The following is a 23,209-nucleotide window of genomic DNA, read 5'->3' as shown; positions in this document are numbered from 1 at the left end:
CCCGCTCCCGCGCTCCGGCGGGGCTGCTCCCGCCCCCGGCTTCCTTTCTAGCCGTGAAGCGCCGCGGCTGCGAGAATCGCTCGCTCGCTCCCTCTCCCATCCGAGCGGCCGCCGGACGCCTCTGCCAGGATCAGCATGGCTTCAGGTAGGGGAAAGAGGGTACGGCCTTCAAAACAAGCAAGCCCGGGGCTTCTTCGTGGCTCCCTAGCTCCATCCCCCCGGCCCCCCCTTCGTTATCTCTGTTCTCTTTCTAGCCCAGAGGTGGCGACGCCGGGGGCTTTGTCGTGCTCCGTGCGGCCAGACTGCGCCTCACGAAACTTGACGAGCGCGCCCACCCCCGTCGCTAACACCCGTGGGGGGCTGCGGACTACAGCCTCTTGCGGCGTTCACGCCCCACCATTCCTGAGGCGGAAGGACCCGGACCATCGAATGTCAGCGTCGTTGGCCAATATCGCGGGCGCGGGGCTCGCTAGCTAGTCGAGCCCGGGGCGCGGGATGGCGGAGTCGGGGTAGCGAGGAAGCGCGCGCGTGTACGCGTGGGACACGGATGCAGCTCGCTGAAGAGGCTTTCCCACTTTATGGTCTGCCCGTACCCGCTCTTGTGCAGCGTCGGGAGCTTCCTTTGAAACAGAAGTAAGAGCTGGACATGACGGCGGGCTAAGGAGCTGGGAGGCGCTTTGTGATCTCGGCTTGCGGGGAGTCATCATCAACCAGGAACTCCGCACAAGTGGCTGCGGCAGCCGCCGTCTGCTTCCCGTCCGCGGCGCCATTTCCCAGACGCAGCTGACTTCCCCTCCCCCTCTGGCCTCGCGAGTCGGGGCTGGATTGGATCTTCCCCCTCCCCCGTAAGCCAGAGGCTTCCCTCCGCTCCTCGCGAGACCCTTCGGCGGCCGGACCGACCCCCAAGCATTTGCGCAACTGGCCATTATGCAGGCGAGTCCCTCAAGGGAGAGCAGCTCGGACTTGCTCTCCGCGCGCAATCCGCCTGCATCCCATTCGGACCCGAGCGCCTCTGGCGCCCCGCCTCCGTCGACCAGCTCGGATCGGATGACGCCGCTAAACTCGGCGCTCAGCATCTCTTCAGAAGCTGCCGCGCGCGCGCGCCAGCCGGGCCTAAGTGGGAGGAGCCAAGCGTTTCAAAATCTGGTCCATTGTGTGTCGAGCTGGCCTGGTTGGCGCCTGCGCGCTTGCACGGGGGGCAGAGTGGCCGCCTCGAGCACGCACCCCGCCCGCCCCGCCCCCACCCATTGCTTCAGCGCCGTCTTCGGGGCGAAGTCGAGGCTCGTCTTGAGGCGCGCAGCTTCCGGGAGAAATCATAGAATCACAGAATAGTAGGGTTGGAAGGGGCCTACAAGGCCACCGAGTCCAACCCCCTGCTCAATGCAGGAATCCAAGTCAGAGCATCCCTGACAGATGGCTGTCCAGCCTCGTCTTGAAGGCCTCCAGTGTGGGAGAGCCCACCACCTCCCTAGGGAATTGGTTCCATTGTCGTATTGCTCTAACAGTCAGGAAGTTTTTCCTGATGTTCAGCCGGAATCTGGCTTCCTGGAACTTGAGCACATGATTCCGTGTCCTGCACTCTGGGATGATCAAGAAGAGATCTTGGCCTTCTTCTCTGTGACAACCTTTCAAGTACTTGAAGAGTGCTATCATATCTCCCCTCAGTCTTCTCAAGGCTAAACATGCCCAGTTCTTTCAGTCTCTCTTCATAGGGCTTTGTTTCCAGTCCCCTAATCATCTTTGTTGCCCTCCTCTGAACCCTCTCCAGTTTGTCTGCAACCTTCGTAAAGTGTGGTGCCCAGAACTGGACACAGTACTCCAGATGAGGCCTAACCAGTGCTGAGTAGAGGGGAACTAGTACTTCCCGGGATTTGGAAGCTATGCTTCTATGAATGCAGCCCAAAATAGCGTTTGCCTTTTTTGCAGCCACATCACATTGTTGGCTCATATTCAGCTTGTGATCGACAACAATTCCAAGATCCTTCTCGCTTGTAGTGTGGTTGAGCCACGTATCGCCCATCTTGGAACTGTGCATTTGGTTTCTTTTTCCTAGGTACAGAACTTGGCATTTGTCCCTATTAAATGCCATTCTGTTGTTTTCTGCCTAGCGCTCCAGTCTATCCAGATCACTTTGAATTTTGTTTCTGTCTTCCAAAGTATTAGCTATCCCTCCCAATTTTGTGTCATCTGCAAATTTGATCAGCATTCCCTGCACCTCCTCCTCCAAGTCATTAATAAAAATGTTGAAGAGCACTGGGCCCAGGACTGAGCCCTGCGGTACCCCACTCGTTACCTCTCCCCAGTTTGAGAAGGTCCCATTGATAAGCACTCTTTGAGTCCGATTCTGTAGCCAACTGTGGATCCACCGGATCGTTGTTTCATCTAGCCCACTTTGAGCTAGTTTGCTCATCAGGATATCATGGGCACTTTGTCGAAAGCTTTGCTGAAGTCGAGGTATATGATGTCTACAGCATTCCCACGGTCTACAAGGGAAGTTACTTGATCAAAAAATGAGATCAGATTTGTCTGGCAGGATTTGTTCTTGACAAATCCATGTTGGCTTCGAGTAATCACGGCATTGTTGTCAAGGTGCTTCCAGATGGATTGCTTTATGATCTGCTCCAGAATTTTCCCAGGGATTGATGTCAGACTGACTGGTCTGTAGTTCCCAGGTTCCTCCTTTTTACCCTTTTTGAAGACAGGGACAACGTTAGCCCTCCTCCAGTCATCTGGCACTTCCCCCGTCCTCCATGATTTCTCAAAGAGAATAGAGAGCGGTTCTGAGAGTTCTTCTGCCAGTTCCTTTATGACTATAGGATACAGTTCATCTGGCCCTGGAGATTTGAACTCATTCAAAGTAATGAGGTGTTCCTTGACCATATGCCTGTCGATCTCAAGCTGCAATCCTGCCCCTTCAGCCTATACTTCGCCTTTGCCAGGGGGGTCATAGACCCTCTTTTGGGAGAAGACTGAGCCAAATGGAGGCTTGGGAAAGGGGACAGCATGGGGGGGGCACTCTTTAGAGTTCAACCTGCAGGGTGGCGAGTTGGAAGCGCTTGCGTTCCGTGGATTTTTGTTGACAGCCTTAATTCATTCCCGTGGCCCTTTGGGGATCCATTCGCTCCGGATTAATTTGTGAATTGTGGATCCGACTACAAACCAATTTAACCCTTCCCTGCTTTCTTTGCAGTCCAGACACAGATGGTTGTTCAGTAGCGTTCCCCAACCTGGTGTCCTCCAGATGTGTTGGATTGCACCTCCCAGCTAGCTGGGGGATGCTGGGAGTTGTAGGTTAACACATCTGAAGGGTACCTGGTTGGGGAATGCTGGTGTAAAGAGTGCTGCGGTTGCCCTTGCCTTTGGGATGCTAGCCTGGGTAGTGCAGGGTGGTGTGGGATCCCGTTTTGGTATTGGGCTGATAAGAACATGGTGGTTTTCTACGTGGAGAAGGGTGCATTTTCAAGGGATGGTGTAAAAACCAGACCAAACCAGGACAGCCATTTTATTTTTTAAAAATGTCAAAAACAATGGCATGTGCTAGAGACACTTGAGAACAACATTTTAGGCCTGAAACCCTTGCAATATTACATTATTATTATTCCCCATAATACTCAGAGCTCATACGGAACAGAATGGAATGGCCCAGAACGGAAACTTCCAAGTGAGCCAAATCAACAAAATTATCCAGCCATACATGACTGTATGTGCGGGATGCAATGAGCCACAAAATGTCCACAGAAACCACATTCCAGTACCTGTTCTGGGCAATAGTCCTTATTCTGGAAAATGGCCCACAATGACAACTTCCAAGTGAGCCAGAGATCAGCCAAATTCGCCAGCCACACATAACTGCATGGGAGGGGTGCAATGAGCAACAATAATTCCACAAAAACCATGTTTCGGTGCCCCTGCTGGGGAATAGTGTGACTGGTGAATTTGGTTGGCTCACTAGGACTTTGGCGTTCTGGGCCCTTTCCTGAAATATGGATTACTGCTTGGAACAGATACTGAAACATGGTTTCTATGGAAGTTTTGTAGCTCATTGCATCCCCCCTCCCCCATCTTGTCATGTGTTACTGGTGAATTTGACTGGCTTGCCTCACTTGGAAGTTGACATTCCAGGCCATTTTCTGGAATGTGTACTATTGCCCGGAACAGGTACTGGAACATGGTTTCTGTGGACATTTTGTGGCTCATTGCATCCCGCCCATACAGTCATGTTGTTATTGTTCAGTCGTTCAGTCGTGTCCGACTCTTCGTGACCCCATGGACCATAGCACACCAGGCCTTCCTGTCCTGCGCTCTCTCCTGGAGTGTGCTCAAGTTCATATTCATTGCATCGGTGATGTTATCTAGCCATCTCATCCTCTGCCATCCCCTTCTCCTTTTGCCTTCAGTCTTTCCCAGCATCAGGGTCTTTTCCAGAGAGTTTTCTCTTCGCATTAGGTGGCCAAAATATTTGATCTTCAGCTTCAGGATCTGTCCTTCCAATGAGCAGTCAGAGTTGATTTCCTTTAGGATTGACTGATTTGACCTCCTTGCAGTCCAGGGGACTCGTAAGAGTCTTCTCCAGCACCACAGTTCGAAAGCATCAATTCTTCGGCGCTCAGCCTTCCTTATAGTCCAGCTCTCACAGCCATACATTACTACTGGGAAAACCATAGCTTTGATTAGACGGACCTTTGTTGGCAAGGTGAGTCTCTGCTTCTTACTATGCTGTCTAGGTTTGCCATAGCTTTCCTCCCAAGGAGCAAGCGTCTTTTAATTTCATGGCTACAGTCACCGTCTGCGGTGATCTTGGAGCCCAAGAAAGTAAAATCTGTCACTGCTTCCATTTCTTCCCCTTCTATATGCCAGGAAGTGATGGGGCCAGATGCCATGATCTGAGTTTTTTTAATGTTGAGTTTCAAACCAGCTTTTGCACTCTCCTCTTTCACCCTCAACAAGAGGCTCTTGAGATCCTCTTCGCTTTCTGCCATTAGGGTGGTATCGTCTGCATATCGGAGGTTGTTGATAATTCTCCCAGCAATCTTAATTCCGACCTGTGATTCATCCAACCCGGCGTTTCTCATGATGTACTCTGCATATAAGTTAAATACGCAGGGTGACAATATGCTGCCTTGTTGTACTCCTTTCCCAATTTTGAACCAATCGGTTGTTCCATGTCTGGTTCTTACTGTTGCTTCTTGTATGGCTGGATAATTTTGTTGATTTGGCTCACTTGGAAGTTTCCGTTCTGGGCCATTCCATTCTGTTCTGTATGAGCTCTGAGTATTATGGGGAATAATAATAATGTAATATTGCAAGGGTTTCAGGCCTAAAATGTTGTTCTCAAGTGTCTCTGACACATGCCATTGCTTTTGACATTTTTTTTTTAAAATAAAGGGGCAGTTTTGGTCCGGTTTTTACCTGGTCTCCGTTTTCAAGATCACTTTAACATTTAACTCACAATCAGATGGCTAATCGATGGTGACAGACACACGCGCACACACTTTCTGCAATGCGTACATAATCGGTGTGAAGATGTTAAAGCGAGTGGTTCAGATTAATTATAGTTTGGTTCGTGGGGTGGAATAATCTTGTGAGTGTGGCTTTCGCAGTGCGTGGGTTCCCATGTCCTGCAGCCGGCCGCCCCGGCAGACAGCAGCGGGCACGCGGGCGAGTTTTGCAAAGCCTGTGACTAAAATAAGGGACTGCAATCTGGGCCGCCCACGGGGGAACCGGCCGATGCCTACAGAGGCAGCCCGATCCTTTTCTCAGAAAGCAAATCCCATCGGTTTCGGTGAGAGCTGTTCCCATCTAAGTGTGCAGGGACTGCAGGCCTCGCGTTTTCATCCAGCACACCCCCTGGCGTTTTGTGTGTTTGTGAGTGGCGGGGAGATACTTCCAAGGTGCGTTCCAGAGCAGGATCTGGCCTCGATGGTCGGCGGAGGAGCCCCGTTCTGGGAGGCCGGCTTTCTTTCTCCATCAATCAGCAGCAAGGGGGGCGGCCCCGCTCAGTCCCCGCCTCTTTCCTGAGCACGGTGGTGGCGGCGCCGGCGCCGGTTGCGAGACTTCTGCGGAGCATCGGGAGGGAGCAAAATGTCGGCTGGCATCGTCCCCCCGAAGAGCAGCTCCCCACTGAGGAAGCGAGCCAGCCTTCAGGCTCCCACCGCAGGAGGTGAGCGCAGTTGCATAGTATCTTCCCCTCCCCTCTCCACAGTTTCCAAGCCAGAGAAGCAGCGAGTAGCGCTCCCCGCATGGAAATGAACCCTGATCTTCTCCTTCCCCCACGGAATCTCCCCCGTTTCCTCATCCTGTGCTGTTTTTCGGTGATGTGTTTCCTTCTTCCTTCTTAACGGCGGTTCCTTGTTAAGGATGCTCGCTAGCTGTAATAGGGACAGCGCAATCCTATGCCTTTTTTACTCGGATGTAAGTCCCACTATGTTCAGTGGGCTTTACTCCTAGGTAAGCGTTCATGAGATTGCAGCCTTGGTGAGGACAGGAAAGGAATGAAGGTTCCTTTGCTTTGAGGCATAACATGGCATACTGACAGCAGAGCTTCAGTATGCATTTGGCACCCTGTTTGTATGTATGGTGTGCGTGGGGGATAGATCCTTTTCTAATGAATAGAGCAGAAACATGGAAAACCAGATGCTTCGCTGTTGAATCCAGGAGGGGGAACTAGAATCATAGAATAGTAGGGTTGGAAGGGGCCTACAAGGCCATCGAGTCCAACCCCCTGCTCAATGCAGGAATCCAAGTCAGAGTATCCCTGACAAATGGCTGTCCAGCCTCGTCTTGAAGGCCTCCAGTGTGGGAGAGCCCACCACCTCCCCAGGTAATTGGTTCCATTGCCGTATTGCTCTGACACTCAGGAAGTTTTTCCTGATGTTCAGTCGGAATCTGGCTTCCTGTAACTTGAGCCCATTATTCCGTGTCCTGCACTCTGGGATGATCAAGAAGAGATCCTGGCCTTCTTCTCTGTGACAACCTTTCAAGTACTTGAAGAGTGCTATCATATCTCCCCTCAGTCTTCTCTTCTCAAGGCTAAACATGCCCAGTTCTTTCAGTCTCTCTTCATAGGGCTTTGTTTCCAGTCCCCTGATCATCTTTGTTGCCCTCCTTTGAACCCTCTCCAGCTTGTCTGCATCCTTCTTAAAGTGTGGTGCCCAGAACTGGACACAGTACTCCAGATGAGGCCTAACCAGTGCTGAGTAGAGGGGAACTAGTACTTCCCGGGATTTGGAAGCGATGCTTCTATGAATGCAGCCCAAAATAGCATTTGCCTTTTTTGCAGCCACATCACATTGTTGGCTCATATTCAGCTTGTGATCGACAACAATTCCAAGATCCTTCTCGCTCGTAGTGTGGTTGAGCCACGTATCCCCCATCTTGTAACTGTGCATTTGGTTTCTTTTTCCTAGGTGCAGAACTTGGCATTTGTCCCTATTAAATGTCATTCTGTTGTTTTCTGCCCAGCACTCCAGTCTATCCAGATCACTTTGAATTTTGTTTCTGTCTTCCAAAGTATTAGCTATCCCTCCCAATTTTGTGTCATCTGCAAATTTGATCAGCATTCCCTGCACCTCCTCCTCCAAGTCATTAATAAAAATGTTGAAGAGCACTGGGCCCAGGACTGAGCCCTGCGGTACCCCACTCGTTACCTCTCCCCAGCTTGAGAAGGTCCCATTGATAAGCACTCTTTGAGTCCGATTCTGTAGCCAACTGTGGATCCACCGGATCGTTGTTTCATCTAGCCCACTTCGAGCAAGTTTGCTCATCAGGATATCATGGGGCACTTTGTCGAAAGCTTTGCTGAAGTCGAGGTATATGATGTCTACAGCATTCCCACGGTCTACAAGGGAGGTGACTTGATCAAAAAAATGAGATCAGATTTGTCTGGCAGGACTTGTTTTTGACAAATCCATGTTGGCTTCGAGTAATCACGGCATTGTTGTCAAGGTGCTTCCAGATGGATTGCTTTATGATCTGCTCCAGAATTTTCCCAGGGATTGATGTCAGACTGACTGGTCTGTAGTTCCCAGGTTCCTCCTTTTTACCCTTTTTGAAGATAGGGACAACGTTAGCCCTCCTCCAGTCATCTCGGTCCTCCATGATTTCTCAAAGAGAATAGACAGCGGTTCTGAGAGTTCTTCTGCCAGTTCCTTTATGACTCTAGGATGCAGTTCATCTGGCCCTGGAGATTTGAACTCATTCAAAGTAATGAGGTGTTCCTTGACCATATGCCTGTCGATCTCAAGCTGCAATCCTGCCCCTTCAGCCTGTACTTCGCCTTTGCCAGGGGGGTCATAGACCCTCTTTTGGGAGAAGACTGAGCCAAAGTAGGAATTGAGCACCTCTGCCTTTTCTTTGTCCTCTGTTATCATTTTGCCATCCTTATTTAATAGCTGAACAACCATTTCTTTCCTCTGCCTTTTACTATGCACGTAGCTGAAGAAAGCCTTTTTGTTGTTTTTAGCATCCCTCGCTAACCTCACCTCGTTCTCCGCTTTAGCCTTCCTGATGCCATCCCTGCAATTCTGTGCTACCTGCCTGTACTCTTCCTTTGTTACTTGGCCTTCTTTCCACTTCCTATATGTGTCCTTTTTTGTTTTCAGGTCATCCCTAAGCTTTTTGTGAAGCCACATTGGCTTCTTCTGTTGTCTTCCACCTTTTCTTCTTGTTGGAATTGTTTGTGATTGTGCCTTGAGAATTTCCTTTTTTAAAAGTTCCCACCCATCTTGGACTCCTTTTCTCGCTAGCATTGCTTGCCATGGGACCTTACTGATCATTGTTCTGAGTTTATTAAAATCAGCTGTCCTAAAATCCAGGGTACGCGTTTGAGTACACTCGGCTTTTGCTTCCCTTAGAACCAAGAACTCAAGTACAACATGGTCGCTTTCCCCCAGAGTTCCTGTAACTGCTACTTTCTCCACTAAGTCATCTCTGTTGGTTAGGATCAAGTCAAGGATAGCCGATCCTCTAGTTCCTTCCTCTACTTTCTGTAGGAGGAAGTTATCCGCCACACAAGTCAGGAATTTCCTGGAGGGGCCATGTTTTGCAGAATTTGTCTCCCAACAAATATCGGGGAAATTGAAGTCCCCCATTACTACTACATCATGCTTCCTTAAAACATTGGCTATTTGCTTTTCAAAAGTTTCATCCTTGTCTTCTCCTTGATTGGGTGGCCGGTAGTAGACTCCGACCACCAGGTTCCTTTTATTCTTTGCTCCATTTATTTCAACCCAGATGCTCTCGATGGGGCTACCAAGCTCCTCCTCCTGTATTTCTGTGCAGAGATATGTATTTTTCACATACAGTGCAACCCCGCCTCCCTTTCTGTTCCTCCTGTTCTTTTTGAACAAGTTATATCCTTCAATTGCTGTATTCCAGTCATGAGAGTCATCCCACCAAGTCTCAGTTATACCTATCAAGTCATAATTTCCCTCCTGTATTAAGAGTTCAAGTTCGTTCTGTTTGTTTCCCATACTCTGGGCATTAGTATATAGACATCGAAGACCATGTGCTTCATAGTCTGGCTTTCTTCCTACCTGTGTCTGAAGACTATTATTGGACGCTATCAGAGCTGTTCTCTCCATTGCAGTGCATGCGCCTACGTCCATTGTTACCCCCAACATTACATCTCCCTTCCCCGTAGGATTCAGTTTAAAGCCCTCCTGATGAAGTTCTTCATGCTGTGGCCAAACACATTCTTCCCAGCCTTTGTGAGGTGCAACCCATCCCTAGCCAACAGCCCATCTTCCAGGAAGTATAGCCCGTGGTCCCAGAATCCAAATCTCTCTCGTCGGCACCACCTTCGTAGCCAGTCATTCACCCGGAGTATTTTTCGTTCCCTTTCTATCCCTCTTCTAACTACTGGAAGGATGGATGAGAAAACTATCTGGGCCCCAAAGTTCTTGAGTTTCCTTCCCAAAGCTTCAAAGTCTGACGTGATCTCTTCGTAGCTCCGCTTGGCGGTATCATTTGTTCCCACATGGATGAGAAGAAAGGGATACCTGTCAGTGGGCTTTATGAGTGCAGGCAACCTTTCAGTCACGTCTCTAATCTGTCCTCCCGGGAGACAACATACCTGGCGAGTCCACGGGTCTTCGCGACATACTTGGGTCTCGATCCCACGCAGCAAGGAGTCTCCCACTACTACCACTCTTCTCTTCTTCTTCTTGTAGGCCTGGGTTTCATCGCCTCTGTTTGACTGACCTTTAGCCTCTTGCTCACTCTCATGCAGGTTCCCCTGTGATTCTTCCTCTGCAGGCTGTCCTCCAGTCTCATCTGCAAGTACCTGGAATCGGTTCCACAGCTCCACCGCTTCCACTGGTGCAGAGTGTCGTCTAGTTCTTCTTCTCCTAACTGTCACCGTTTTCCAAGGAGTATCCTCTACTCCATTTTTCTTCACCTCAGCATTTCCCACTGCCTCATCTTGCTGTTGCTCTTCAAGCTTCTGGTCTGCCCTTTGCTGCTGTAGTTCCCCCATTCTGTCCAAGAACTCTTCGTGTTCTCTTATTCCCCGGAGGGTTGACAGTCGCCGCTCCAGTCCACTTACTTTTTCCTCCAGCAGCGTGATCAACTTGCACTTGTTGCAGGTGTAGGCCATGTTGTTCTCAGGCAAGAAAACAAACATTGCACACACCTTGCAGGTCACCACCACTGGAGAGTCTTGTCCTTCCATAGCCTCTTTTCCCTTTTTGTGTCTAGCTTTGTGATTGTTCTAGACTAGCCTGTGCCTGCTCCTCTACTCAGTAGAGGTTAAAAGCAGAGTCCCACTGGTGTGGAAGTGTGTGTTACAAGACAAATAAATGAAAAAAAAGTTAGTAAAAAAAAAAAAATAAAAAAAAAATAAAAAAAAATGTTAGGGGCCTCCCCCTTGACCTCCCCTGCCGAACTCCCCTGGCCAACTCCTGTTTGCTCCCCCTGTCCGCTCGCTCTGTTCGCTCGCTCTCTGGGAGCTTGCCTGCTTCTGTAGTCCCTGGACCAGCTGGAGCAGCTTGCTCTGCTCTGCTCTGCTCAGCTGGGAGGCGGGAAACAGACTGAAGCTTCCCGCCCAGTCAGCTGCTGGGAGTACTCAGGCCACACCCCTCCAATTCAGTTGGAGCTCTCAGAAGCTCCTGGTGAGCTCACAGCCAGTCAGAAGGATAAAGGGCAGCGCCCTGGGCTTCCTGCAACCCACTTACCTCTTAGCCTCTGTCTCCTTTGTCTCCTTTGTCTCTTCAACCACTGCAACTCCCCTGGCCAACTCCTGTTTGCTCCCCCTGTCCGCTCGCTCTGTTCGCTCGCTCTCTGGGAGCTTGCCTGCTTCTGTAGTCCCTGGACCAGCTGGAGCAGCTTGCTCTGCTCTGCTCTGCTCAGCTGGGAGGCAGGAAACAGACTGAAGCTTCCCGCCCAGTCAGCTGCTGGGAGTACTCAGGCCACACCCCTCCAATTCAGTTGGAGCTCTCAGAAGCTCCTGGTGAGCTCACAGCCAGTCAGAAGGATAAAGGGAAGCGCCCTGGGCTTCCTGCAACCCACTTACCTCTTAGCCTCTGTCTCCTTTGTCTCCTTTGTCTCTTCAACCACTGCAACTCCCCTGGCCAACTCCTGTTTGCTCCCCCTGTTCGCTCGCTCTGTTCGCTCGCTCTCTGGGAGCTTGCCTGCTTCTGTAGTCCCTGGACCAGCTGGAGCAGCTTGCTCTGCTCTGCTCTGCTCAGCTGGGAGGCGGGAAACAGACTGAAGCTTCCCGCCCAGTCAGCTGCTGGGAGTACTCAGGCCACACCCCTCCAATTCAGTTGGAGCTCTCAGAAGCTCCTGGTGAGCTCACAGCCAGTCAGAAGGATAAAGGGCAGCGCCCTGGGCTTCCTGCAACCCACTTACCTCTTAGCCTCTGTCTCCTTTGTCTCCTTTGTCTCTTCAACCACTGCAACTCCCCTGGCCAACTCCTGTTTGCTCCCCCTGTCCGCTCGCTCTGTTCGCTCGCTCTCTGGGAGCTTGCCTGCTTCTGTAGTCCCTGGACCAGCTGGAGCAGCTTGCTCTGCTCTGCTCTGCTCAGCTGGGAGGCGGGAAACAGACAGCTGGGAGGCGGGAAACTGATGATCTTACACTTTTCTTACCATTTAATGTTCCTGGCTCTCTGTAATGGGGACCAGAGATTGCTAGTTTGAGCCCTCAGCAAAGAGTGTTGGGATGCTGGATCTAAAGCTGCTGTTGATGAGGGTAATGTGGTTAATGCACTCTGGGGGTGTCCGTGCATGCACACGAGGCGCTGAGAGAGCAAAGGACACATCTGGGTGTCTGTATAATTACATCTTAGATTTTTTGCACATCTGACATGCTAGCTGGGGGAATGACACTTAGATCCACCCCTCCCCACCAGATGTGCTAGCTGAGGGAAGGATGTTTAGAATTATCCACAATTTTTTGAAATAGCAACTGTGGGTACCCTGTGTAATGCAGCAAACATATGAAAAAGACCCCCTCCCCCAAATCACCTTTCCTAGGTGGTTGGCTTTATTTTTAGGCCCAGGGCTTGATTTAAACCAGGGCTTGCCATAGATTAATGCAGGAACACGTTTGGAATGCGATGATCAATTCTGAAACACCGAGGTACTAAAGATGAAGTTGCCCCTGAGCATATGCAGGGTGTATTTCATTCCCAGTGAGCAATCACAGCCAGATTGTTCACATTAGGGTATGCCTGGGCATGTTTGAGCCCTGGCACCCTCTTCTGAGAAATTAAGCATTTATGTATTACATGTTTTTGCCACCCAATAGCCAGAGCCGAGCATTTCCTTCTTTATTGGCTTTTTGCATTGCTGCTTAACTTGGGCCAGTATCTGCAACGCATTGCCAATTGGTTGCTTGTGGAATGAAGTGACAGGGATAGAAGAATGAAGGGATGGAAGTGATATTTCCAGGCTTGTTAGTCTTAGTTTGAGTATTGTGTCTCTTGTAACATATCTGTATTTTGTAGAACACATGGAAGTCTGTGCATTTAAAACACATATAAACCTTCATGAGTACATCTGCAATGTGTGAGTATGTAGGGACTGCAAGTGCATGATAAGATACATGCCTTTTGTTCGTACCAATTGCTGCTCCATCTGGCTTTCTTTCATGTATCCTTACAAGGTCTTGGTTTCCTCTTCATTTGGAGTGATGAGTGTCCAAGCAGCTGGTATTTAAAATACCGCTTTAATCCATGTATATAGATGTTATATACTCTGGCTGGATGTTCATATGTGTGGAGGTGCGTGTGTGTGTATATGAATGGAAATTCATTCCATTCATATACACACTGGATGGGGAGGAATAAGCTGAAGCTGAACCCTGACAAGACTGAGGTACTTTTGGTGGGAGACAGGAGGAGGCTGGGGGATGTTGACCTGGTGTTGAATGGGGTACGGCTACCCTTGAAAGACCAGGTCCGCAGCCTGGGGGTCATTTTGGACTCCCAGCTGTCCATGGAGGCTCAGGTGTCAGCTGTGAGCCGGACAGCGCTGTATCAACTCCATCTGATATGGCGGCTACGCCCCTTCCTTCCCGACCATCTGCTCCCATGGGTAGTACATGCCCTGGTCTCCTCTCGTTTAGACTACTGTAATGTGCTCTACGTGGGGTTACCCTTGAAGACGGTTCGGAAGCTGCAGCTGGTACAGAACGCGGCGGCTCGTCTGATTAAAGGCAGCCGCCGGCGAGATCACATCACTCCAGTGCTGAAGGAGTTGCACTGGTTACCAGTTGTTTTCCAGGCCAAATTCAAGGTGTTGGTTTTGACCTTTAAAACCCTATATGGTTCCGGCCCAGCCTATCTTAAGGAGCGCCTCCAGCAGCACCAGACAGGCCGCTTAACAAGATCAGCCTCGGATGGCCTTCTCTCTGTCCCATCAGCCAGGACAGCTAGACTGGTGCGGACGAGGGAGAGGGCCTTTTCTGTGGTGGCCCCCACTCTGTGGAACTCCCTCCCTAGGGAACTCTGCCATGCCCCCTCTTTAATGAGCTTCCGTCGTGCATTAAAAACGTGGTTGTTCAGGCAGGCATTTGGGGTGGGTTAGGGTATTTTAGAAAATGTTTTTACTATAGAATTTTATTGTTTTAAACTGTTTTATTGTATGTTGTACATTGCCCAGAGTGGCTGGGTGACCAGCCAGATGGGCGATTAATAAATTTAATACTACTAATAATAAAATAATTCATATATATACACACACACACGTACGCACACTGTTGTGAAAATGAGTTTCCCCTTGGTCTTCTTCCCCTGCGGTCCTCCACGCACTGCCCAGATCTGCTCTGGTGGGTCCCCTAACTCTCTAGAGCAGATTGAGGGGAGGGTGCTGGAACGGAGAGGGGAAAACCATCCTGCCAGTGGTTTCCTTTCTGCTGGCAGCCTGTCAGGGTTGGATAATGCCCAGGGCATTAATGGTAAATGCTGTGTTGGTGGGTGTCTGAATTGAATGCAGATTGATGAAAGATATAATTCTGCACCTCATTTTAGGGGTTGCTACATTTTGTATTCCTGAAATGCCTACCTCCTGACTACTTTGACTAGATTGCCTGGATTCTGTAAACACTATGTAGTACGGAATTATTGCAGTAGCCTGTAGCATTTCTTTTCATCAGCCTAGAGATGGGATTTTGGCATCTAAACACTGTACAATAAGGTTTATCCACCTGGTTCTCCAAATAGTGCGTTCCCAGCAGCCTGGGTCTTAATTCTTCCTAAGGGGCAACATTACATTCTGAAGACTCTGCTTACTGGCCCTTGACTGATTGTGGGGGGGGGGGGCAGTTCTTAACACCATGGTTGATATGCTATTCCAGATTGCTCCTCTTAATCAGTTCTTGTTTTACCTTTTTCTCATCATTAGGTTTGAGTTGCCCAAGTAGGGGATGAAAGCAAGGAAAGTTATCTGTGGTGGTGGGAATGGCTCAGGGTTTGCCTTCTGTTCCCATCCCTGTAATAAATGGCCCACAGCCTGTTCGGGTGCTATAAAATGTCTTGGCTCTAAGAGCTGCCTGCATGTAGTAAACAAGCACATTAGGGAATGAGGTTTAATGTATTACTTTCAGTGATGTGCTAATTTATGACATCCCGGAAGCTTATGAGTCCCCCTCACCTGCAATCTGAACTATATTCATCCACAATTCCATGTCATTCTGCCATTGGCCATGGTGGCTGTGATTGATGGGAGTTGTAGTCTGACACTTCTGGAGGGTGCTAGGTTGATCTAAGCCATTCCTGTCTGTTTGTTAATCAAATTTTGCCAGTGCTCTTCAGTGTGAGATTCTGAGGCTGCGATCCTATATGTGCTTAGGGTGTGTATAGGCTGGCTGGGGAATGCTGGGAGTTCTAGGAATTTTTTTCTGTCTAAACATGCATAGGATTGCGCCCTTAACCTTGGGAATAAGTCCTATTGAATTCAGTGGGGCTCTCTTCTGAGTAGACATTGTGAGGATTGTGCCATAAGAGCAGCTTTTTCTGCTTTACCTTTGTTACAAGGTGTGCATGCATTACACCTAGCCTTTTGGAACTAAGCTCTGAAGGAAACAACAAATCTGTACCTCAGTTTTCTCATACTTGCTTACAAACTGCTGACTGTGAAAGAATATAATTATTATCAAGCTCCAAGTGCAAGTAAAATACACTGGTTTTGCCTGTGTAAGTTATGATGAGTCATTCTTGGCTGCTTAAAACGTGAGATTTTAAAGCAGCTTGCAAAATGCCAGACATACTTTCTATTATTTTCTCATTTTTAAATGTTTATTTATTTAAGGCTGTAATCCTAACCACCAGGCATGTCGAACCACTTTCAGCCAGAGGGCCGAATTCAATTTTGGAGAAGCTCTTCCAGGTTTCATTCTAGTGGTGGGTGGGGCTGAAGGAACAAGGGGGTGGGGCCAATGGGAAAAGGGTGGGACTGAAGGAACAAGGGGGTGGGGCCAATGAGAAAAGGGGTGGGGCTGAAGAAATAAGGGGCAAGGCCAAAGGGAAAGGGGTGGGGCCAAAATTCCAAAAATATGAGTATGTGTTGGTTTAAAACTCTTAAGTAACTATGACTTAGGAGAGGCCTTTCAGGGCACATTCCTAGGCATGTTTAGATGGAAAAAATCCTACAACTCCAGGGGAATGCTGGGAGTTGTAGGACCTTTCTCTAAACATGCATAGGATTGTGCCTTTAGAATGGGAAGAAAATCCATGCAAAATCCACAAAAGCACCAAACGATTGGTTGTTGGGGGGAAGGGGGTGGGGGCATGACCTTTTGGAGAACCCAGGTGGGCTGAATTTGGCCCATAGGCCTGAGGTTCAACCCCCCTGCTTTACAGGCTTACCTGGGAGTAAGTCCCACTGAACTCAGTAAGGCTTACTTCTGCGTAGACAGGCCTGGGATTGCAGTGTGATATGTGCTTAGGGCCAAGCCTTCACAAGATGATTTCCCTAAATCATCATAAAAAGAAGAACAGCATCCAATAGCTGTAAGATAACAATAGATAGAACAAACAATCCTGCCCAGCATAATAACACAACAATTGAGTAATATAGATTAAAATTATTTCAAGCACCATAATATCTCTAACCTGGAAAAGTGGCTCCAAACAAATGGGTCCTTAATGCCTGTCTGAAGGCTAATAATGAAGGAATCATACAAACCTCCTATAGGAACAGTATCCCACAATATTTAAAAAAATATGCCATAGTATCTTTATTGGTCTGTATCAGCCTTCCCCAATCTGGTACTCTTCACAACTTCCATCATCCAAGCCAGCATGACCCTGCTGGTTGGGGGTGATGGGTGTTATAGTCCACACCTGGGGGTTCAGGCTATGGATGATAGGAGTTGTAGCTAGATAACACATCTGGAGGACATCAAGTTGGGGAATGCTGATCGATATTAAGTATAGACATTTCTTAACCAACAAATGTAGAACTTGACATACGTATATAGATGAGTGGTGGCTGGGGGATGTATTTAACTATGTAGCAGAGTAAACAGGGAAACCGTAAGGTAAATGTTCAAATAGCAAGCTGCTCTGGTCATATTCCTTAACTTAGTTCTCTTTGGGCAGCCAGAATACTTTCTGAGAACCTCATTTATTTTTTAAAGATGTAAAAATAATACTGACTAGTCCTCTTGGGAGAAAATCCTGAGAACATAATTATATTTGCTGTGTTATCTTCATTAGAGAAAATTCGGAGGACAGTATGATCATACTGTGTGACCTAACAAACAATTCTCAACTGCAAATATTACAGCAAAGTAACAACCAGGGGTTGCTTCTGTAGCTACAGATAACTCTTCATAATAACCACAGGTAAACAGTTGAGAAATGAACTGAAATGCAGGAGGTGAGAATCTACAGTTTTCCAGGCTACAAACTGGAGATGTGGCTGCTGGAAAAGATGAGTCTGGGCCTGGGGTCTTAGAATGATGGGGGTCTTAGAGGAATGGGGATGCAAGAGACTCAAGAAGGGGTGACGGTTGGGCATATTAGGGGCAGCAACAGAGGCTGAAAAGTGCTTAGAGCAGAGGTAGATAACCTGGTGCCCTCTAGATGTTTTGGACAACAACTCCCAAGTGTTACTTGCCATTGGCCCTGCTGGCTGGGGCTTATGGGAGCTGTAGTCCAAAGGGTTTTTTTGGAGGGCACTAGGTTGCCTACCCCTGGCCTATGGGAGGCAAAGTATGGGTTTGTTCCTGGGATTGGGGATGGTGGTGTGGCAATCAAAGGCAGGGAATATTGGCCAATGGAAAAATGTGCATGTTTTTAAATAGTGTTTCATGACGTATGGAGGAATCTGGGCTGTGTGGGCTCCTCCTTTTTTTAAGAGAGAGCTTTTCAAAAGTATACTCTTTGCAGAACTGCAATCAGAGAATGAATTGCTAGGCTATTTGTGTTGACTTTAGAATTCTTCAGCGCAATCCTGTGTATGTTTAGACAGAGTTGTAAGACTTATTTTTGTCTAAACATGCATAAGATTGTGCCCTTAACCACATTTCTACTCTCAAAAAGGTTTAAGCTGAAGGGCTGTCTGGCTTGTATAGCTTGTGTAGTATGTTAATTCTACACAATTCTTGTGTAGTTAATTCACATTCTGACTTGTTTGAAAGTCAATTTCCTGACCTTCCCCCCTCCTTCCTTTTCCATTTGTTTATTTATTTAAAATATGTTTTGGTCACTTTTCCATAGCTCAAGGCAGCTCACAGTAAATATTAAAGCAGATACAATACAATAAAAACTGGGGGGAGGGGATAAAGAACAGCAGACCAGGCTGAAAACAACAACAAACTAGCCAACCAAATGAAATGAAAGGCAAAAGAGATGTTTCCTTTTCACCCTTATTAAAAGCCAGTAGGAAGGGCAACTGATGTGAAGGCCCTATTTCTAACTGCTGGGGTCCTTATTTTTTCCCTCTGGTATAGGTACACAAAGCAAGCGCGAATTAGAGGATCAAAGCCACATCTTTCATTTATTACACTTATATCCTGCCTTTTGTCGAAGGTGTTTAAGGTGGCATACGTAGTTCTGTCTCTCCCCTGCCCATTTTATCCTCACAACAACCCTGTGAGGTAGATTAGGCTGAGAGATAGTGACTGGCTGAAGGTCACCCAGTGAGATTTATCGGAGACTTGAACGCAGGTCTCCCCAGTCTTTGTCTCACACTGTGTTGTTGTTGAGCTGAAATGCATCAGTTCAGTTTGTGCTCTCTTTCCTTTTGTATTTTGTTTTTCTGTTTAAGCAAATACCTCTTTACAAAGTGAATTTCTCTACTGTGGGAGTAATTCAACTGCCTAAAAAGGTTTTAAAAATAAATTTTAGAAATGGTCATAAGCACACAAGAGCCTATGATATAAGCCATGCATTGAACAGCTGTTTAGAAGACAAATTCTCTTTTCAGGTATAGAAGTGATAAAACCCTTGAACACTCTCAGCACAAAACTGAAATGCGACAACTTCCTCCTCCCAAATTGTTCAACAGAATAAATGTTGCCAGTTATATTCATTTAGATAAGGCAACTTCTGCATAATTTATTCCAAATGGTGGTGGATATAGATTTTTATCTGTCATAGGATTTCACCAGATCCAGCGATGTGGCTGAGTATCTTATTCCACGTTGCTGAATTCAGCTTCTGTTCCTCCTGATGGCTCATAGCAATCCTTGAAAGAAACATGAATATTGTAAAACGAGAAAGCAGCTTTCAGTACAGAGGCATGCAGCCTTAGTCAGAATCAAGCTTGGGTAGGAATTGAAGACAGGGGAGAGAGATCTCATGGAATGCCTTCAGTCCTCTCCAGGAGACATTAACTAAAAATGGGCAGGCAGGGAGATACGGAAGTTTTATGGCAGGGTGATATGGAAGTTTTATGGCAGGGTGATACGGAAGTTTTATGGCAGGGTGGGCGGTGTTTTTTCTCTCAAGAGCCACATTCCATTGGGGATAATCTGTCAGGGCCCACATGCTGGTGGAGGTCAGAGCCAGAGGTCAAAGTGGATGGGGCCAGAGGCTGCTGCTGTGAGCGGGGTCAACCCATTTCTCTCTTTTTCTATCATCCCCCTTTCTCTCTCCCTGCTTCTTCCTCCCTGCCGGGGGAGGGACAGATCCCTCTTGCCAGAGGTCTGAACTGATCCCTTGCAGAGGACTTCTGGGATTAGACAAAGGGCCTCATGTGGCCTGGGGGTCACTGGTTGCCCAGCTGTTCTTGGACAGGAGTTACAATGTTGTTGGTATACCATCCATAGTAAACCAAGTGGTACTGTATACCCACCCAGTTATATACAACGTATATTCTCTACTACAGATCCTAATCCTTTCCAGCAGGGGTGTCTAGCCACAGAAGTGTGTGCTAGATTTACAACTTTTTTTCTGGCAGGGCTGTACACAACAGGCAGAAATGTAAACAGGTAAAGCTTTCCCCATACCTAGAAAGAAACAGACATGAGGAAGTTCTGTTCTTTCAGGTAGTCATTTAAAGGCAAAAGAAACCTGCCTGAGAAAATGGTGATAACTCTAATGCACTAGGAAGAGTGTTAACTCTTCCTTTGTTAGGAGACACGTTCAGTAGGAAGCTGACATGCCCGTGAGATGTGCATAGCCCAGCACAATTGCCAGAGGGATACATGGACTTGATGTCCCAGATAAATATTAAATGTTGCTGCAGAACATTCATGTCTATCCATTCTGTAATTTGATAAAATTGTCTAGAATATGAGCTCTTAAAAGGAAGGCTAAGGGAGCTGGTTCCTCTTGATTAAAATCAAAAGTATTTTTAAAGGCTTGAGCTGTCTGCTGGTTTTTGTTTTGTTTTTTGTTTTTTTGTATACATGCCTGCAGGCTGCTTTAGGCTGCAGTCCTAAACATGTTCTGCTAGGGAGTAAGCCCCTTTGAAAATAGTGGGACTTTCTGACTATACATGTATAAGATTGCACTGTGAGTCTTTCGTCCTGTGTCCAGTGCCTTTCTCTGTGTAGTGCTATAAAATTATTTCCTTTACAACAGACAGCAACTGGTAGTCAGAGCTGGGGACTGGACTGTCATCTCCATTCCAGTGTTGGAGGCACAGGCTTCTCTTCCATCTGTGATAGACTGGCAGGTTCCTAACTTGTTTACCCCCACCTTGTTCATACCTAGATAATGATAGCTATGCACATTTCTGAGAGCATAATTGGACTTGTGCAGCCCTTGTGCATAGTAATGTTTTGTTTGAATCTTAGTAAAATCTCAGTATACTTTGATATTTTGGTTTTGTTTGAATTTTATTCTTGGTATTTAGTTGCTCTGTCCATGCTGGCGAACAAATATGCTTTAAGACTCTCTCTTTTCAAACTGTCAAGAATTGGAAGTATACTTCAAAGCAGACCGATGTGTGGGTGAAGGAGTTCAGTTCCACATTTTGGAGGTGAGGGATGGGCTGGGGGATTCCTTTCCATCACAGCTGGCCCAAAGGCTTATTCAATGTAACCCCGCCATGGAATCATAGAGGTGGAAGGGACCTTGGAGATAATTTAGTCCACCCCCCTGCTCGATGTGCAGCTACAGCATCTCTGACAGATGGCCATCCAGCCTCTGCTTAAATACCTCCAAAAGAGAACCCACCACTTCCTGAAACAATCGGTTCCACTGCTGAACAGCTCTCACTGTTAGGAAGTTTCTCCTAAAGTTTAGCTGAATTCTGCTTCCCTGCAATTTCCACCCATTGGTTCTAGTCCTGCCCTCAGGAGCAACAGAGAACATGTCTGCTCCATCTTCTGCATGATATCCTGTCAAATATTTCATGACAGCCATCACATCTCCCCTGTCAGGGCTATTGCTTCCAAGCTTCAGGGCTGTTTTTGCCAAGCTGCTGAAATTTGCCTAACAGCCATCAGCACCCCAGTTTAAATTCCAACACTGGGAGTAAGGAGGCCTATGCAAATATATATTCTTATGCCTGGTTCATCTGTTTTCTGCTACATTTGCATCCAAACCCCTAATGGGTACGTATTATTTAAAGGTGAAATGTGCAGGTGAAATGTGTAATATATATTAGGTACATATCTAGCCCTATTGATAGATTGTGGTGCTGTTAAGTACCTAGTAACTTTTCTGAAAGACATTTGTGCCAGTCTTCAGGTGACAACGAGTAGTATCCAATGTTAGACCTACATAGAGTAGACCCATTGAAATTAATGGGACTTAAGTTAGTTGTGACTCACTTAAATCTCATTTCTCCCAATGGGTTTACTCTACATCGGACTAACTTTGGATACTACTCAATCCCTTCAAAGGCCTCGGTGGCAGATCTGTAGCTCCTCTCCCTGTGCTTACGGGTACTGATTTACCCCAACAAACATGAGTTTTACTTCACTGGGTTAAAAAAAGAGGTATAAACAGTTCACCTTGGAACTTGGCTATGGGGATTTTGCAGCTCTCAAGGTGTTTTGTGCCATCATATCATCCCTGTCTCTCCATCCATTTGTACCATTTCTGGACTTGGTGCCAGCCCCTGAAACGTTGTTCCCTATACGGTGTGTGCGCGTTTGCTTGCAGGCAGGCAGGCAGGCAGGCACCTCATTGGGAATTGATTCCAGCTCTGGTTTCCCTGGGCCACAGGAGCTGGATCTGCAGTCAGGTGCTCCTCGCAGCCAGGCTGCTGAGAACCAGGTACAGTCTGTGTGTGAGCACGTGCAAGCATCATGAGGTGCTCCTGCAGACATCCTGGAAGAGAGAGATTGCAGGGTTCCAAAACCCGCTGACAGGCTGTCTTCAAAGACTGAACTGGGGAATGAGATGCCCCTTGCTGTCACGCCTGAGGCCCTTCATCTCGGTTGACAGCAGAATCAGAGCCAGGCACTTCCATTGCATCCTGGGGGAAGCAGGACAGCTGCTGCTCATAGGTCATTGTTTGTTCTGAATTAACCAGTGGCTGTAGCCCTTGGAGACAAAGCTCCTGGCTGCCTCCGCTAATACCTACTGCCACCCCCATCTTGCCACTGAGCTCTGATCCTGCATACAGCGCACCCTCAATTCCTCCTCACCCTGCCCTACTTGGAACTGAACCCATTCCACAATTCCAGCTTGGAATCAGCTTAACATGCTTGTGCCATTCATAGCAACTTTAAGAGTCAGGTGATACTGTGCAGTTTGAAAAGTAGTGATGCCTAAGGGTTAGAACTGGGTGCCCAGGGAGTCAGATGGTGCAGATAGGAGGAGAATAATATTTTAGGGGTTCTTGCAGGAGGACTTGGGCAAGGATTCTAGCCAGAATGGGGTTTAATGTTTGGGCAAGACTGAGAAATAACACGTTGTGAACTGATTGCTGGTGAAATGTGTGTGCGCGAGTGTGTGGCCCTCAACAGAAAACACTCTTTGTTGCGTGCTTACATGCACCTTTGGTGTGTGTGCACACTTGTGCATGTGTGCACACACTTAAATGTCAGGGAAGCTTTTGTTTGAGGCTCACCTTTTTCATACCAAGTGACCAGTATGTGGTGCTGTGTGCTTTTGGAAATCCTGATGTGTGGGCAGATCTTTGCCATTGCCTGGTTTCAGAAAGAGAGATTGTGTGAGAGTGGGAGAGAGACAGAGAGTCAGCAGGCAGCTGTGGCTGGCACTTCAGAGGTTAACTCCCTGTACTTTGAGGCCAGGAGTTAGCTGTGCTGCCTGGCCACCGGTGGTGGCTTCCCTCCTGTTTGTGACTCTGCCTCTCTCTTGGAAGAGGCTGCAATATTTTTTTTGTCTCCTCCCTCTCTCCCCCCA

General features: G+C 47.8%; 1 protein-coding gene across 2 annotated transcripts in view; it reads left to right on the top strand.

Moving 5' to 3' along the window:
* Nucleotides 1-6,022: 6,022 nt before the first annotated feature.
* The window catches only part of AMPD2 (adenosine monophosphate deaminase 2), a 56,575-nt gene continuing 39,388 nt past the window's right edge, over nt 6,023-23,209 (top strand). For both annotated transcript variants that reach the window (XM_084852856.1, XM_084852857.1), the window contains exon 1: nt 6,023-6,160. In XM_084852856.1, the coding sequence (XP_084708982.1) occupies nt 6,082-6,160 (79 nt within the window). In that variant the 5' untranslated portion in view covers nt 6,023-6,081. The remainder of the gene's footprint in view (nt 6,161-23,209) is intronic.

Source organism: Heloderma suspectum, chromosome 4, assembly GCF_057233095.1.
Source record: "Heloderma suspectum isolate Gila_16-S chromosome 4, 16-S_ref, whole genome shotgun sequence".
In the NCBI taxonomy this organism is placed as follows: domain Eukaryota; kingdom Metazoa; phylum Chordata; class Lepidosauria; order Squamata; family Helodermatidae; genus Heloderma; species Heloderma suspectum.
The sequence above is the reverse complement of the archived record's forward strand: the minus strand, read 5'-3'. Positions and strand labels throughout refer to the sequence as shown.